The sequence below is a fragment of the Dreissena polymorpha genome, chromosome 9, assembly GCF_020536995.1.
Source record: "Dreissena polymorpha isolate Duluth1 chromosome 9, UMN_Dpol_1.0, whole genome shotgun sequence".
Classification (NCBI taxonomy): domain Eukaryota; kingdom Metazoa; phylum Mollusca; class Bivalvia; order Myida; family Dreissenidae; genus Dreissena; species Dreissena polymorpha.
In genome coordinates this window covers 67,919,127-67,932,552 of record NC_068363.1, presented here as the reverse complement: position 1 = coordinate 67,932,552, position 13,426 = coordinate 67,919,127, and the positions used below count along the sequence as shown (strand labels likewise).

At 34.0% G+C, this 13,426-nt stretch overlaps 1 protein-coding gene across 1 annotated transcript in view; it reads right to left on the bottom strand.

The window, feature by feature from the left end:
* Nucleotides 1–9,206, bottom strand: part of LOC127845666 (TBC1 domain family member 31-like) — a 50,819-nt gene extending 41,613 nt beyond the window's left edge. The window contains exons 1-5 of the mRNA XM_052376711.1: nt 8,950–9,206; nt 6,089–6,241; nt 5,575–5,690; nt 4,314–4,492; nt 2,831–2,979 (exon numbers count right to left, since the gene is read on the bottom strand). Of these exons, the coding sequence (XP_052232671.1) occupies nt 2,831–2,979; nt 4,314–4,492; nt 5,575–5,690; nt 6,089–6,241; nt 8,950–9,026 (674 nt within the window). The 5' untranslated portion in view covers nt 9,027–9,206. The remainder of the gene's footprint in view (nt 1–2,830; nt 2,980–4,313; nt 4,493–5,574; nt 5,691–6,088; nt 6,242–8,949) is intronic.
* Between the last annotated feature and the right edge of the window lie 4,220 nt (nt 9,207–13,426).

Here is a 13,426-nt window from a genome sequence, read left to right as displayed (position 1 = left end):
ATAAAACTTTATAATAATTAAAATAATTACTTCTGGAGGGGATTTTTTTCACAAAATGGGGGAAAAATATATACTCTTTTTTGAGGGGAATGGGGCCGAATATCGGCCCCGAAATTGCCATAAAAAAACCACTGCACATGCATATTAAACTTACTATAATCTATAGATTCTTAAATACACCATTTGATCATAAGCTCTTTAAGAGTAGCTATTAATTTAATTCAGTATTTTAAAAAAAATTAAATATCATAAGGGGAAAACATAAACAAATATTGACAAACACCCTTTAGTGTTCTTGTTGTGTTAATAATGTATTAAATGGAGTTAAAATAATATATTTCATTTGTTTACCTTTCAATATCTTGCACTTGACAACCTCAGTTCAATGCTATTTCATACCTGGATACCTGGATGGTAGGGCCATAATTTTAGCTTTGAAGCTATCTTGGCCCGTCTTCTTGTAATTTTCTCACAAATTAGTATTTTACTAATTAATTTCATTGTGCGCATAACATGATGGTACAAATTTATTAAACTGTACAGTTAAGTCTGGTAATCTTGCGCGTCCGGTAATCTTGCGCACTTCGCATTTGCGAATCTCGCAGACGACAAATGGTTTTCTTTAGTGATGCAAGATGGAATTTCACATTTTTAATAATTAAAGGATTTAAAAGGTACGTATTTCATGCAAAATTAAATTCGACCATTACATTTAAGCACCGGTTGCGTCATCACTATACATCGTAAACACTGGCCCACTTACAAAAAAATCGAAATGAATCACAAATTCCCTGCAGTCTTTAGCGTTTTCATACTTTAAATTAAGAATTCATAAATCCAACGTGTAATTTAGCATTCCATTGCACAATATCCGATCAGTTATGGTATTTTGGCCATAAAAATATATCGCATCAGACCGACATAGTCCATAATTTCCCGACATTCTGTCAAACCAATTTGGTATGATCTCCGCATGCACAATGGCCTAGTTTTGATATTTTCTGTTAACTATGGAAGCATGATCGTGATAAAATCAAACCCGTTATGCATAAACATTTTTTTTCACGCATACTGGTACTTTTATATTAATTGTACACTATTACTTGTGACTATATTATTTGTTGATTTGTAGTGAACAAAAACTGCACTAGAAATCCACATTTAATTTAAATGGTTTTACAAACTGATTTTAAAAATATTTTTCTGGAATGTTTTTTTTTGTCAATAATTGGACACCATATGTCTACAATTTTGCCTAAACGAGGTTATTACAGAAAGTGCACAAGATTACCGGACACTGTGATAGTTTGAAAATGAGGTGAGTCATGTTTGTTTTGAAATCAAATCAGACAGTTCTTCACTGAATTAATCAGATATTTTTGTGTTAATAAGCACATGAATTTTTTATTTCCATAATAAATTTAGATATTTTGTTGTCAATTTATAAAAGAACATGTTTTTAAACCAATTGACCCTTAACTGCGCAAGATTAATTTACCAGACAGCATCGTACAGCGTAACAAACATAATAAAGCAGAATATGCATATGAATCTGAGTTACACATCCACTAACATATAAATCAAATCATGTTTGTCTCTTTCCTTTTGCAAATGATACTCATTATAATAAATGCTTTTACTTTGTGAGTAGACTGAACTACAATTTTCCAACACTTGTTTCCGTGACGCACATTCACGGTGCATATTTTTGAGAAATATTTTATTTTAATCTCAAACGTAGTATTTTTCGTGAATTGACACACGCATTTCATTATTCCCTAATGACCATATGATATCCGTTGTTAATTTGAATGGTATTTATTATTTTTGCCTTTAATCGCCATTTCTCGTCTGCTTGCAGCCATCTTGGACTTGTGTAAAAACAGGCGTGCTCAATCCCGATACATCGACTATCGTCGGTATTCTCCGCAATAGAGAGAGAGATGTGTATTCTGAATAGCAACGTAAAATCGTATATATTCGGCTAAATTTGCGAACCAATACGCAAGTCAGTTGTTGTTCGGTGACGACTCAACAAGCTCGATCAGCACTCGTTCCCCGGGAGGCTTGAATTTTAACGTTTCTTACTACGCAAGCGCCAAAATGATTATGATTGATAAATTACCCGCAAAGACCAAAAATAAGCGAAAGTACAATTAAAAACTGAACTTTGACCATTTTGATCGATGGATCCGTAGTTTTTCAGTACAAATCCGTAGTGAGTAGTTTAGCCAAATAATCCGTAGTAACTACGGCGAATCCGTAGAAGTAAACAGGTCTGGTTATCATAAGTACATTCTTTATTCTTAAAGTCTGACTTCGTGACATATGCCTATGCATGCATTTAGATTGTTGACACTGTGTTGGGGCTTAAATATGCAAATGGTTCATAAAGGATTTTATTTAGGTGGACAAACAGTTCATATCTAAGTCAAGTATTTGATCAATGTTAACAATTTGAAAGATTGCTTTCACAACCATTCCGCCTACAATCGGGTTCTAGTATTCACTGTCAATCGTACAAAAAACAACCAAATTACTTTCTATTTCATAATTGCTGTCAATCGTACAAAATCGTACAAAGAACAATCAAATTACTTTCTATTGCATAATTTCAAACATGTAAGAGATATTGTTTAATTAGCAGGTAATAAACATAAAAGCCATTATTGAAAAATTAGCTATGAACACATAATTATAAATAGTAGTATAACTATAAATTCAATAAATGCCTTTAAAACCAATTATTTCAGTCATATTAAATGGCAAGCAAATAATTTTTTCACAGAACTAATTTTGCTATCCATTTACAAGAACAAATATCACTCACTTGGTGGCTGCAAAACTTCGGTACTGCGGTGATTTCCCAGGCGGTGTTGGCAGTTGAAATTTACAAGTGAGAGAATCTGACTCCCAGGCGAATATTGTGTCATCTCTGAACCCTGTGATGATGGTGTTGCTGAGAGGCAGGAAGAATACCTGTCATAGAGAAATGCAATTAAATGAGCCATATTCTGAGAAAACTGGGCTTAATGCATATGCGTAAAGTGTCGTCCGCGGATTGCACAGGCTAATCAGGGACGACACTTTCCGCCTAAATTGGATTTTTTTATAAGAAGAGACTTCATTTAAACGAAAAAATGTCATAAAAGCGGAAAGTGTCGTCCCTGATTAGCCTGTGCGGACTGCACAGGCTAATCTGGGACGACACTTTACAAACATGCATGAAGCCCAGTTTTCTCAGAACGCAACTGAAATGTTTTACAGAAACTGAAAATGACAATTGCAGTCACTGACAATCAGGGCATTCTCAGAAACAAGCAAGATGAAAACACGAAAGACTTTTCACAAGCACCTTCAATCATTACTGGCAGTCTTCAAATAAAATTGAATAATGCATGTTTTTGTGGAAATAATGATTAAGTCTTCACACAAACTGCTTAACAACTAGAAAGTGGGCAACCCATGTTATTAAATCAAATGTATGAAGAGCAAACAAAAAATGCTCTTTAATGTTTATCCTTGACATATCATACAGATTATCATCACAAGTCATTTGTTCACCACCATATTTCATGAAAATTTGAAATGAGGCGCCAAAACATGCCTGATTAATAGCAGTTTTTCTATTTCTTTCATTTTGCGGTTAGCATTTACCACATGATAAGCTAAATTAGCCTAAACAATATTAAGCATAAACCATTGCCAAAAACACTTTGAAACTAAAACACTGTGTACAACTTTTTAACAAACACAAGGACATGTACTAAATTTCTGAACAGATTTACACATACGTGTCCAGCTAATTAATATTCCAGCAATACTTGAATAATGACAACATTTACACTTAATTTTTGAAGAGTGCTTGTCCAGCATATATCTCAGCAATACTAGTACAGCTAATATCTCAGCAATACTAGTACAGCTAATATCTCAGCAATACTAGTACAGCTAATATCTCAGCAATACTAGTACAGCTAATATCTCAGCAATACTAGTACAGCTAATATCTCAGCAATACTAGTACAGCTAATATCTCAGCAATACTAGTACAGCTTATATCTCAGCAATACTAGTACAGCTAATATCTCATCAATACTAGTACAGCTAATATCTCAGCAATACTAGTACAGCTAATATCTCAGCAATACTAGTACAGCTAATATCTCAGCAATACTAGAACAGCTTATATCTCAGCAATACTAGTACAGCTAATATCTCAGCAATACTAGTACAGCTAATATCTCAGCAATACTAGTACAGCTAATATCTCAGCAATACTAGTACAGCTAATATCTCAGCAATACTAGTACCTGTATGATGCCAACGTCCTCCTTGATGGTGAGTTTTCTCTTCCTCTGGAAGGTGTCAAGGTCCCACAGTTGGGCGGTGTCAGCTGACGTGGTGAGGGCGTAGCGACCCGAGGCGTGCACAGAGATACTGTGGATGGCAGACTCATGACCCTTCATCCACGCCACCATCTCTTTTGTGTCTGAACAGTAAGATAAACAAGGCACAACAGTTAAACATCAGATGGTGCAGTGGCATGACAAAGTATTATACATTATTAAACTATAAAAATTGAATTCATGTCTCACTTTTTTAAGTGATATAGGAATAACTCACTTGTTTCACACAATAATAAAAAGTAATTCTTCAAATGATTATGACAGACATTTTCAATGTCCTAGGACTTTAACATAAAAGAACGAAAAATATCAGTTTAATGAGCGCAGAATGTTTAACTATTGCATCTTTGACAGGAATATTGAGCAAATATCACAATGTGTTGCTCAAAGAAATAGTTTTTTTAAACATACAAAGAAAAAATGCAAGTCAATAGTGTGGCACCAAATTATATGCTTACCATGTAATTGATGAATAAGAAAATGTAAAAAAATAGTCACAATAAGAAAGGAAAACTAGTGACCTTTGATCTTGATGGCTTGAATGGTTACCTTGAACTCTCACTGAGAAGAAATTAGCATTGTAAGCGCCACACCCTCTGGTCATGGGGAACGATAATCAAAGGTAGTATTAAAAATCCTTACAGGGAAATAAAAATTAGAGAATGAAACAAGAGCTGTCAACGGATGACTTATGTCCTCTATAAACGCTTGATAGAAGTTACAATGTATGAGCTTTTTTCGAAAGCGAAACGCAGAATTTGAAACATAAACGCGGACCCTAAGTTCAAGGTCAAGGTCACAGGGGTCAAAGTTTGTGTGCGTATGGAAAGACAGTGTCCACATACACATGCATGAAATTGCTATCTGAAGTGACAGAAGTTATGAGCATTTTTCGAAACCTAGACGCAAAGTGTGACGGACAGATGGACGGACGGTCCGATCACTATATGCCCTCCTTCGGGGGCATAAAAACAACTGGAATAACATACCCCGCCCCCCCCACACACACACGCACAACCACCAACAAACAGACAGTGCAACCACTAAATAACACTCCTTTAGAAGAATAAAAATTCAGCCAAAACAAACTTGTTATCTTTCTAGATTTTACATAAACTTCAAAGAGTAAAATTACTTAATTAAAGAAAAGGATTCAAGTGCCTACCTGTATCATAACATTTAAGTGAATAATCAGAAAGTCCGATCAAGAACTCTGACTTCTTGCGCAGACCTAGAGCCAGTGATGTACAAGGTGTCCCACATTTCTGCACAAGTGAAAACCTGAAATTGTTTTAATAAATTCCTTTTAATTCCTTCATTATAAGACTTCTGTGCAGCAGTCTTCCCAAAATTAATGAACAGTCTGATATCGGAAATGCTACAATTAAGTTTTAGTTTAAGCCAATTTATTGTAGCTAGATTGTATCAGAAGCAGAAATCTTATTGCAATGCTAATGGGTAGAACCAGTACCTGGTGTCTTTGGGGAAAATTTTAAGAACGCTCCCACAATCACAGATTTAAACTATGACATCCTGGTTGCTAGGCAGACGCCATATCAACTACGCCATAGAAACCTCTATTATCGCAATATATTTATATTTATATATATTTATAGCAATTTTATTATAATACCATTTAAAAGCAATGCTAAATTACGCAGCAGTTACACAAGACATACCTGTTTTTGGCAAGGTCAAACATGTAAACATTCCCCTGATGGTCCCCTGCCATGAATGCCTCTCCAGTGTTGTCAAAAGCTGAATGCATAAAGCGCACTGCTCTTCCCTTGGAGATGGTACTGGCTGAAGTGTGAGTGATGTTGACCATGACCCTGTATTAACAACACATATATTATAATAACTAAACAACTACTGGAAAACAAAACAATTTTACAAGCACATAAAAAAAGTTCAACATATGAAAAATTATTGATACAATAACAAGGTTTGCTTTCAATAAACTCAAATGTTATTGTTCTTTAATGCTAAATTTAAATGTGTCTTCAATTAGCTATACAAACTGGAATGGTCCAAAAGGCATCCTGGTAAAAAAAAAATGTATTATTTTAGAAAAAACAACAACACATTACAAGTACCATAAAGAAGGAATTTTTTAATTGCCTTGTGTGCCTTAACTATGACAATTAGTGTATAAAATCACAAAAATAATTTATTTGATAGTATGTTCCATCCTTCATGGTCTGTTGACATTTTTTCACAAGAAATTAGCCTCCCCTGCAAATCAAGTTTTAAGGCTTTTTATAACTAGAAAATCAGGTCGCCCTGTGCAATGGATAAGGAGTCCCCCTAGAGACAGGGAGGTCACGGGTCAATCCCCACTGTGGGAGGTTCTTTAGATGTCCCCAAAAGACACCAAGTACTGGTTATACACCTAGGAAACGCACTAGAAAGCATTTTAATGAGCGAGAGGCTTTCGAAGCAATCAAGCTAAAATAAATAGGTAATAGCATGAAAAGCTTGAAATTTTAACAGATAATCAGAATCAAAGCCTCAAGATGAACCTTATTTTAAAGATTGTGGTTTAACACTATCAACACAGTTGATTATTTTGAAGTTTACAGACAATCAGACAATAAACCTTTTTAACAAGAGCTGTCACCATAGGATGACTTATGTCCCCTATAAACACTTGGTAGAAGTTATGAGCTTTTTTCGAAACCTAAACGCAGATTTCGAAACCTAAACGCGAACCCGTACATGTAGTTCAAGGTCAAGGTCACAGGGGTCAAAATTTGTGTGCGTATGGAAAGGCCTTGTCCATATACACATGCATTTCAAATATGAAATTGCTATCTGAACCGACATAGAAGTTATGAGCATTTTTCGAAATCTAAAAGCAAAGTGTGACGGACAGACGGACGGTCAGTCTGATCACTATATGCCCTCCTTCGGGGGCATAAAAATGTATTAGATTATCAAAATAAATCAGAAAGCCACATAAACCAGAGAGCGGACACCATGCTAAATCCTTGAAATGCACAGTGACCCCGTGACCTAGTTTTTGACCCGGCATGACCCATATTCAAACTTGACCTAGATTTTGTCTTGATACAACTTCTGCCCAAGTTTGGTAAAGATCAGATGAAAACTACTTCAATTAGAGAGCGGACACCATGCTAAATCCTTGAAATGCACTAAGTGACTCCGTGACCTAGTTTTTGAGCAGCCATGACCCATATTCGAACTTGGCCTAGATATTGTCTTGATACAACTTCTGACCAAGTTTGGTAAAGATCAGATGAAAACTACTTCAATTAGAGAGCGGACACCATGCTAAATCCTTGAAATGCACTAAGTGACCCCGTGACCTAGTTTTTGACCCGGCATGACCCATTTTCGAACTTGACCTAGATATTGTCTAGATACAACTTCTGACCAAGTTTGGTAAAGATCGGATGAAAACTATTTGAATTAGAGAGCGGACACGAAAAGTGTGACAGACTGACGGACAGTGCGAAAACTATATACCCCCTTTTCTTCGAAAGGGGGCATAAAAAAGCAAAAAATATAAAGACCCATGTTTATAATGATCCAGTCAGATATGATTAAAATTTTTGATGTAACATCTTTGTGAAAATTAGCCGCAACTCAAGAGGAATATGGAATATTCTATCTTAAGTAACATAGATCTTGAAGACAACGCTTTGATGTACCAGATTCACGACATGTTAATGTCACTCTTAGAACAATAATTTTGAAATTCGAGCAAAATCAGAAAAAGGCACATTTTCAATCATGGCAGAATGTTAGTTCTTCTTGAATGCTCTGAGTTTTTTTTAAGTACATACGTACTCAGAGTTCTTCTTAGTAACTCGAAATTCCATGTCAAAAAATAATTTCTCACACTTGTCGATAAAATTTAGTTCAATACACCTAATACATCTTTACAAACAAATCGTGCATTGAGCTCAATTTTATCGACAAATGTGAAATATCATTTTTTGACATGGAATTTTGAGTTAATGTCACTCTTAGAACAATAGTTTTGAAATTCGAGCAAAATCAGAAAAAGGCACATTTTCAATCAGAGATCTATCTCGCTGAGAATTCCTGAGATAGTCTACAGCGTGTTTTCGAATTCGGAATAACTCGAATTTGACAATTGCAATAACATAGACATTTCAATGAACCGCTGACGTGTTTGAAACTTTGGATTAATATCAATATTATGCAAGCATAACAAAAAACCATATCATGTAAGTTGTTTTAATTTGCGCATTATTGATATATATCCGATCTATTTGTGTTTATTTATGCTAGAAAATAGTTTGTGGCTAATATTTCCGATAAAACTACCGCCCGGATTCTGGGTTTCTATGGAAAATCGGGTGAGCAGTTGCAACTCCCAGCGACCCGTACGGCCGTAGTTTCAATAGCTGGGAGTTTTACTATTGCAACTGGGCAGAATGTAAGACAGATTAACTTCCTTGTGATGCTCACAATAATTTTTGATACAGAAACAATGCCATTACTATGCGTGTTATTAAAATGGACTGTAATTTTTAAACGGGATGAATACCCATTATCTGTCGATGGGGTAGGTTTCCTGTGCCAAACCTTGCCCGATGTTTTTCCACAAACGTCGAGATGCTGCATTGTTTTTGTTTATACCTTTTAACTTAAAGCCTATAAATTTAACATCAGGATTATTAATTTTGATTGCCAATAAAAATTTAACTTCAACCAAACGACATTATTTAGTATTGCCGATTGCAAACAATAAACAATAGTTTTGACAGTGATTTGTTTTGAATGTGTATTGACATGTTTGCATTTACCGCTAGATGAAATAACAGATTTGTAACAAACGAATAGTCTCCTTGGTTGTTTACTTTATTTATATATCAAATTGCAAACACAATTCACTATTTTGATAAAATAAATAATATTAAACTAAAATAAGCCAATTAATTAAAAAAACAATACAATTTAACATACTTTTAGTACATATTTACATAACCAATGATTTTCTATTTCGTTTAAAAAAATTGTATACGTTGATAGAACATTGTGGTTAAAAACGAATCCGGGTCCGTTCGCCCTAATTTCTGTTCGCCCTAAATCCTGTTCGCCCTAAAACCTGTTCGCCCTGGGTCCGTTCGCCCTAAATTTTATTATCAAAGCAGGGAAGCAATAAATAAAACGAAATTTGTTATCTTTTATAACATTTTAATATATAAATGACAATTTAAGCTACAAACTTGCCTATATGTGTGAAAAAACAAGAAGGTGCTCTTTAACGTGTAAGCGTGTTTGTAACAAAGCCGTCGAATGCCAGTAATTTTCTCTTATTGTTTAGTTATTTAAAAACGTAAATGATTTATATATCATTCACGTTCCATAAATACATCAGTTCTCTTTGTATATACATATGGAGCCTGCTTTCTGCGGACGATATATACAAATTTCATGAACTTACAATGACATCGGCAAATTTCACTGACAATACGGCTTTAATTGCTTAAAATATAGTTCTGTTATAATTAATTAATAATAATCTTATTACTTAGTGTATTTATTATAATTGAGCATTTTCTTTGAGACCAATTTCTACACAATTTAAAATATACCGCTCTGTTTCATTTACATAATTTATGTTTATTATCTTAATCATACGCTAATAATCATATTAAAGATAATTTCTAAAAAAAATGATAATAACAGTTCTGTTTTATAAACATGATTTATGCATGCATCAATATTAAGTATACTCTTTAGGATAATAGTTTCAACTTAATAATCATATTATACATAACTAATTTCTATATGATTTAGTAATTGTTCTCAATGTTAACTATATTAGGTAAATACGACACTCAATCAATCAATTAACACAGATCGTTATCTCTATAATCTCTTAATTAATCGACACCGATCAATAAAGGCCGGTTGCTACTTCACACCGCGCAATACACGCGAGAATTATTGGAAGTTGATCAGTTTAGTAAATTGAATATTGATGATGTTTTTTTTAGATACAATGATGTTCATATGAATTTTAAATTTATTTGCCTATGCAGGGATCGACAAGAATACAAGAATTTAGATAATCCGACAGACGGTGGTTATATATTGCTGAATGAAAGAACCATAAACAACGCAAGAAGTTACACTCAAAATCTCATAATCTTAATGACTATATTACACATATAAATGTACAAATAATTTATAAATTTAATATATACAGCTTATATATAGAATAATAAATGATGCACTTGTGTACATATTTGTAATATTTAAATTTCCATTTTAACTTATTTAATAATTTTAATTAATCATAATTAATAAAGTTTTACCTAATTTCAATTAACAAAATTTTATAATTACTATTGCATATTTTTTAAAGTAACTATTGCATATTGTTTAAAATGACTAGTACATATTGTTTAAAATAACTATTGCATATTGTTTAGAATAACTATTGTATATTGTTAGAAATACTTAAGGAATTGCGCAGTCCGTATCACGCATTAAGCCCATTTTTCACAAAACCACATCGGTATACTTTTTGTGCTAGGTGAGCTACAAACTCTAACATATGGAAAAATACATTGATGTTCTATAATAAAACAGTTTAGTAAGCTAAGAGAGCGAGTAGCAAATTCCAATCTAAATTGTTTACCAAATCAAGAACGCAAACGCAAGCTTCTTTAATTAATTACATCTATAATGGATCAAAGGATATTAGCGCTTAACGCTACTTCGCATAAGTCGAAGAATGGTAGCATTTAATGCTAATTGAAAATGAAATACGATAGAGACAACATTCACTAAGACCGTAATGGACAGAATGATAAATTATTATTATTAAATAATTTATCGTACGTAAATGAAGATCCCGTTACCAGTTACATTAGATGGAAATAATGAAATCCTTAAGGAACATTAAAATATATAGAAAAAGTACGTACGATATGTTTTTATTATATGCAATTGACAAATTAAATTAAACTAACCAGTTCCACATAGCCGATGCTGCCACCGTTCACAAACGTCGCGTGTAATCGCATGTCGTACCTCCAAATTGCACGAAATGCACAACAGATTATCCATTTTTGAAATAATAGAACCAGACATTTGAGCTCCATTTTATATACTGTGATAATTCACAGTTAGGTTATTCCGAACATATCAAACAAAAAAGTGTTACCGAAATATAAAAGACGGCGCTCTTTAACTTGTAAGCGTATTTGTAACAAAGGCCAGTAATATTCCTTAATTGCTTATTATATTAATTTATGATGAAATCTAAGGTACAAACTTGCTTGCATGTGTGAAAAATCAAAACGGCGCTCTTTAACTTGTAAGCGTGTTTGTAACAAAGGCCAGTTATTTTCACTAATTTCTTACTATATTAATTAATGAAAACTTAAGGTTCAAACTTGCTTATATGTGTGAACAATCAACTGTTCATACCCCGATATGCACATGATAATATAGGGCGAACGAACCCAGGGCGAACGGACCCAGGGCGAACGTGTAACTAGGGCGAACGGACCCGATACCGTTAAAAACCACTAAACCTTTTGAGTTCACCGCATACAGAAAATTTGGCACCGCATGTGGCACAGCCTTTTCAATAGCTTCCCAAAGTGGCCGCCGATGTTAACGTAGGGGGTATTGTGTCCGCTGAATTATGGGATCCCGTTATGAATCAACTGTCAATGTGTTTTCCATATCTCTTAAAAAATACACCGCCTGGTACAAAAGAAACGGATTAGAGAGCGTCACATAAAGCGATAGAAAAACATTACATGATATTATTAACTTAATTATATATATAACATTACAATGTATGTATTGTTGCCTTGTAAACGGTCTATTTGGGGGGGGGGGGGGAATGACACCTGTGCATGATTCTTATGACTCTGTAATATCAAGGGTATATAGATCATAGATGCGATGTTAATGAGCAACTGTGAGTATTTTGTTTATGAAATGGATTTTTTGTCATTTTTTTCTCATGACATTCTTTTTTTTACAATATATTGTTTTGATGAATATTAAAGAACGTGATTGCGTAATCGATCTATTTCACGTCAGCATAGTCTAAAACGTCGATCCATCATATTCAACGCACTTGTGTTGGTCGTGCTGTTCATAATGATCTTTGACTTCTCCGCGCTGACATCAATCCCGTACGCTCCTGCTCTTTCATAGTCTTTTGTTGATATCTTGATGTTCACTGTTGGTGCCACCAATGAAATCAATTTCATCGGTTAATCTCAAGTTGGAGTCGGGTCTACCACCGATAGAGATAGAGGTGTGTTAATTGGTCATGGTGAGTCTCTTGCATGATCTTCTCAGGTAAAATGTTAAACATGACGGGAGAGAGCAGCTGTTGGTGCGTAGCCACAGATGTTCTTAGCGTTTTCCCTACTACAATGTAATAAACTTACTTACCTAGTATTAACTTGATCAGGAAATTTGTTCGTCTGCGAGCCTGAGGAACACAATTCCTGAACTAATTTAATAAAATATGGTATTCAATGGCAACTCGTATCAGATCCTTTATATTCATGGTATTACACGCTGGTATTGTGGATTTTTCGATAGCCGATTGCACTTCGATAACAGAAAAAAAAGCCATGCGCAAAAGGTAAGTTCCTCAGTCGAGATGATTAATGGTATAATCCTTTTTTATTGGGAAGAAAAAAGTCACGGAAGAATGGTAGATTTTTGCCGAAAAAAAAGAAAATTCGGTCGGAAAGCAGCATAAACAGGATGAACAGTAAACATTTCAACAAAATAAAACTACTTAGAAATATTGCAAGAAATTGTTTGATATTCCAGCATATAGAGTACGGTAATCACTTTGCTTCAAATACTGAAATTTTGATAGTATTAAATGAAATATACCCGGTAAACGAAGATAGAGCATGTTTTGATCATAGGCGCTCGATGTCAATGACTATGTTTTTTTTTTATTATTTATTTATTTATTTTATAGTTACCCGTTGTTTATTATAATGCATACACATACTAAACTCATAAAA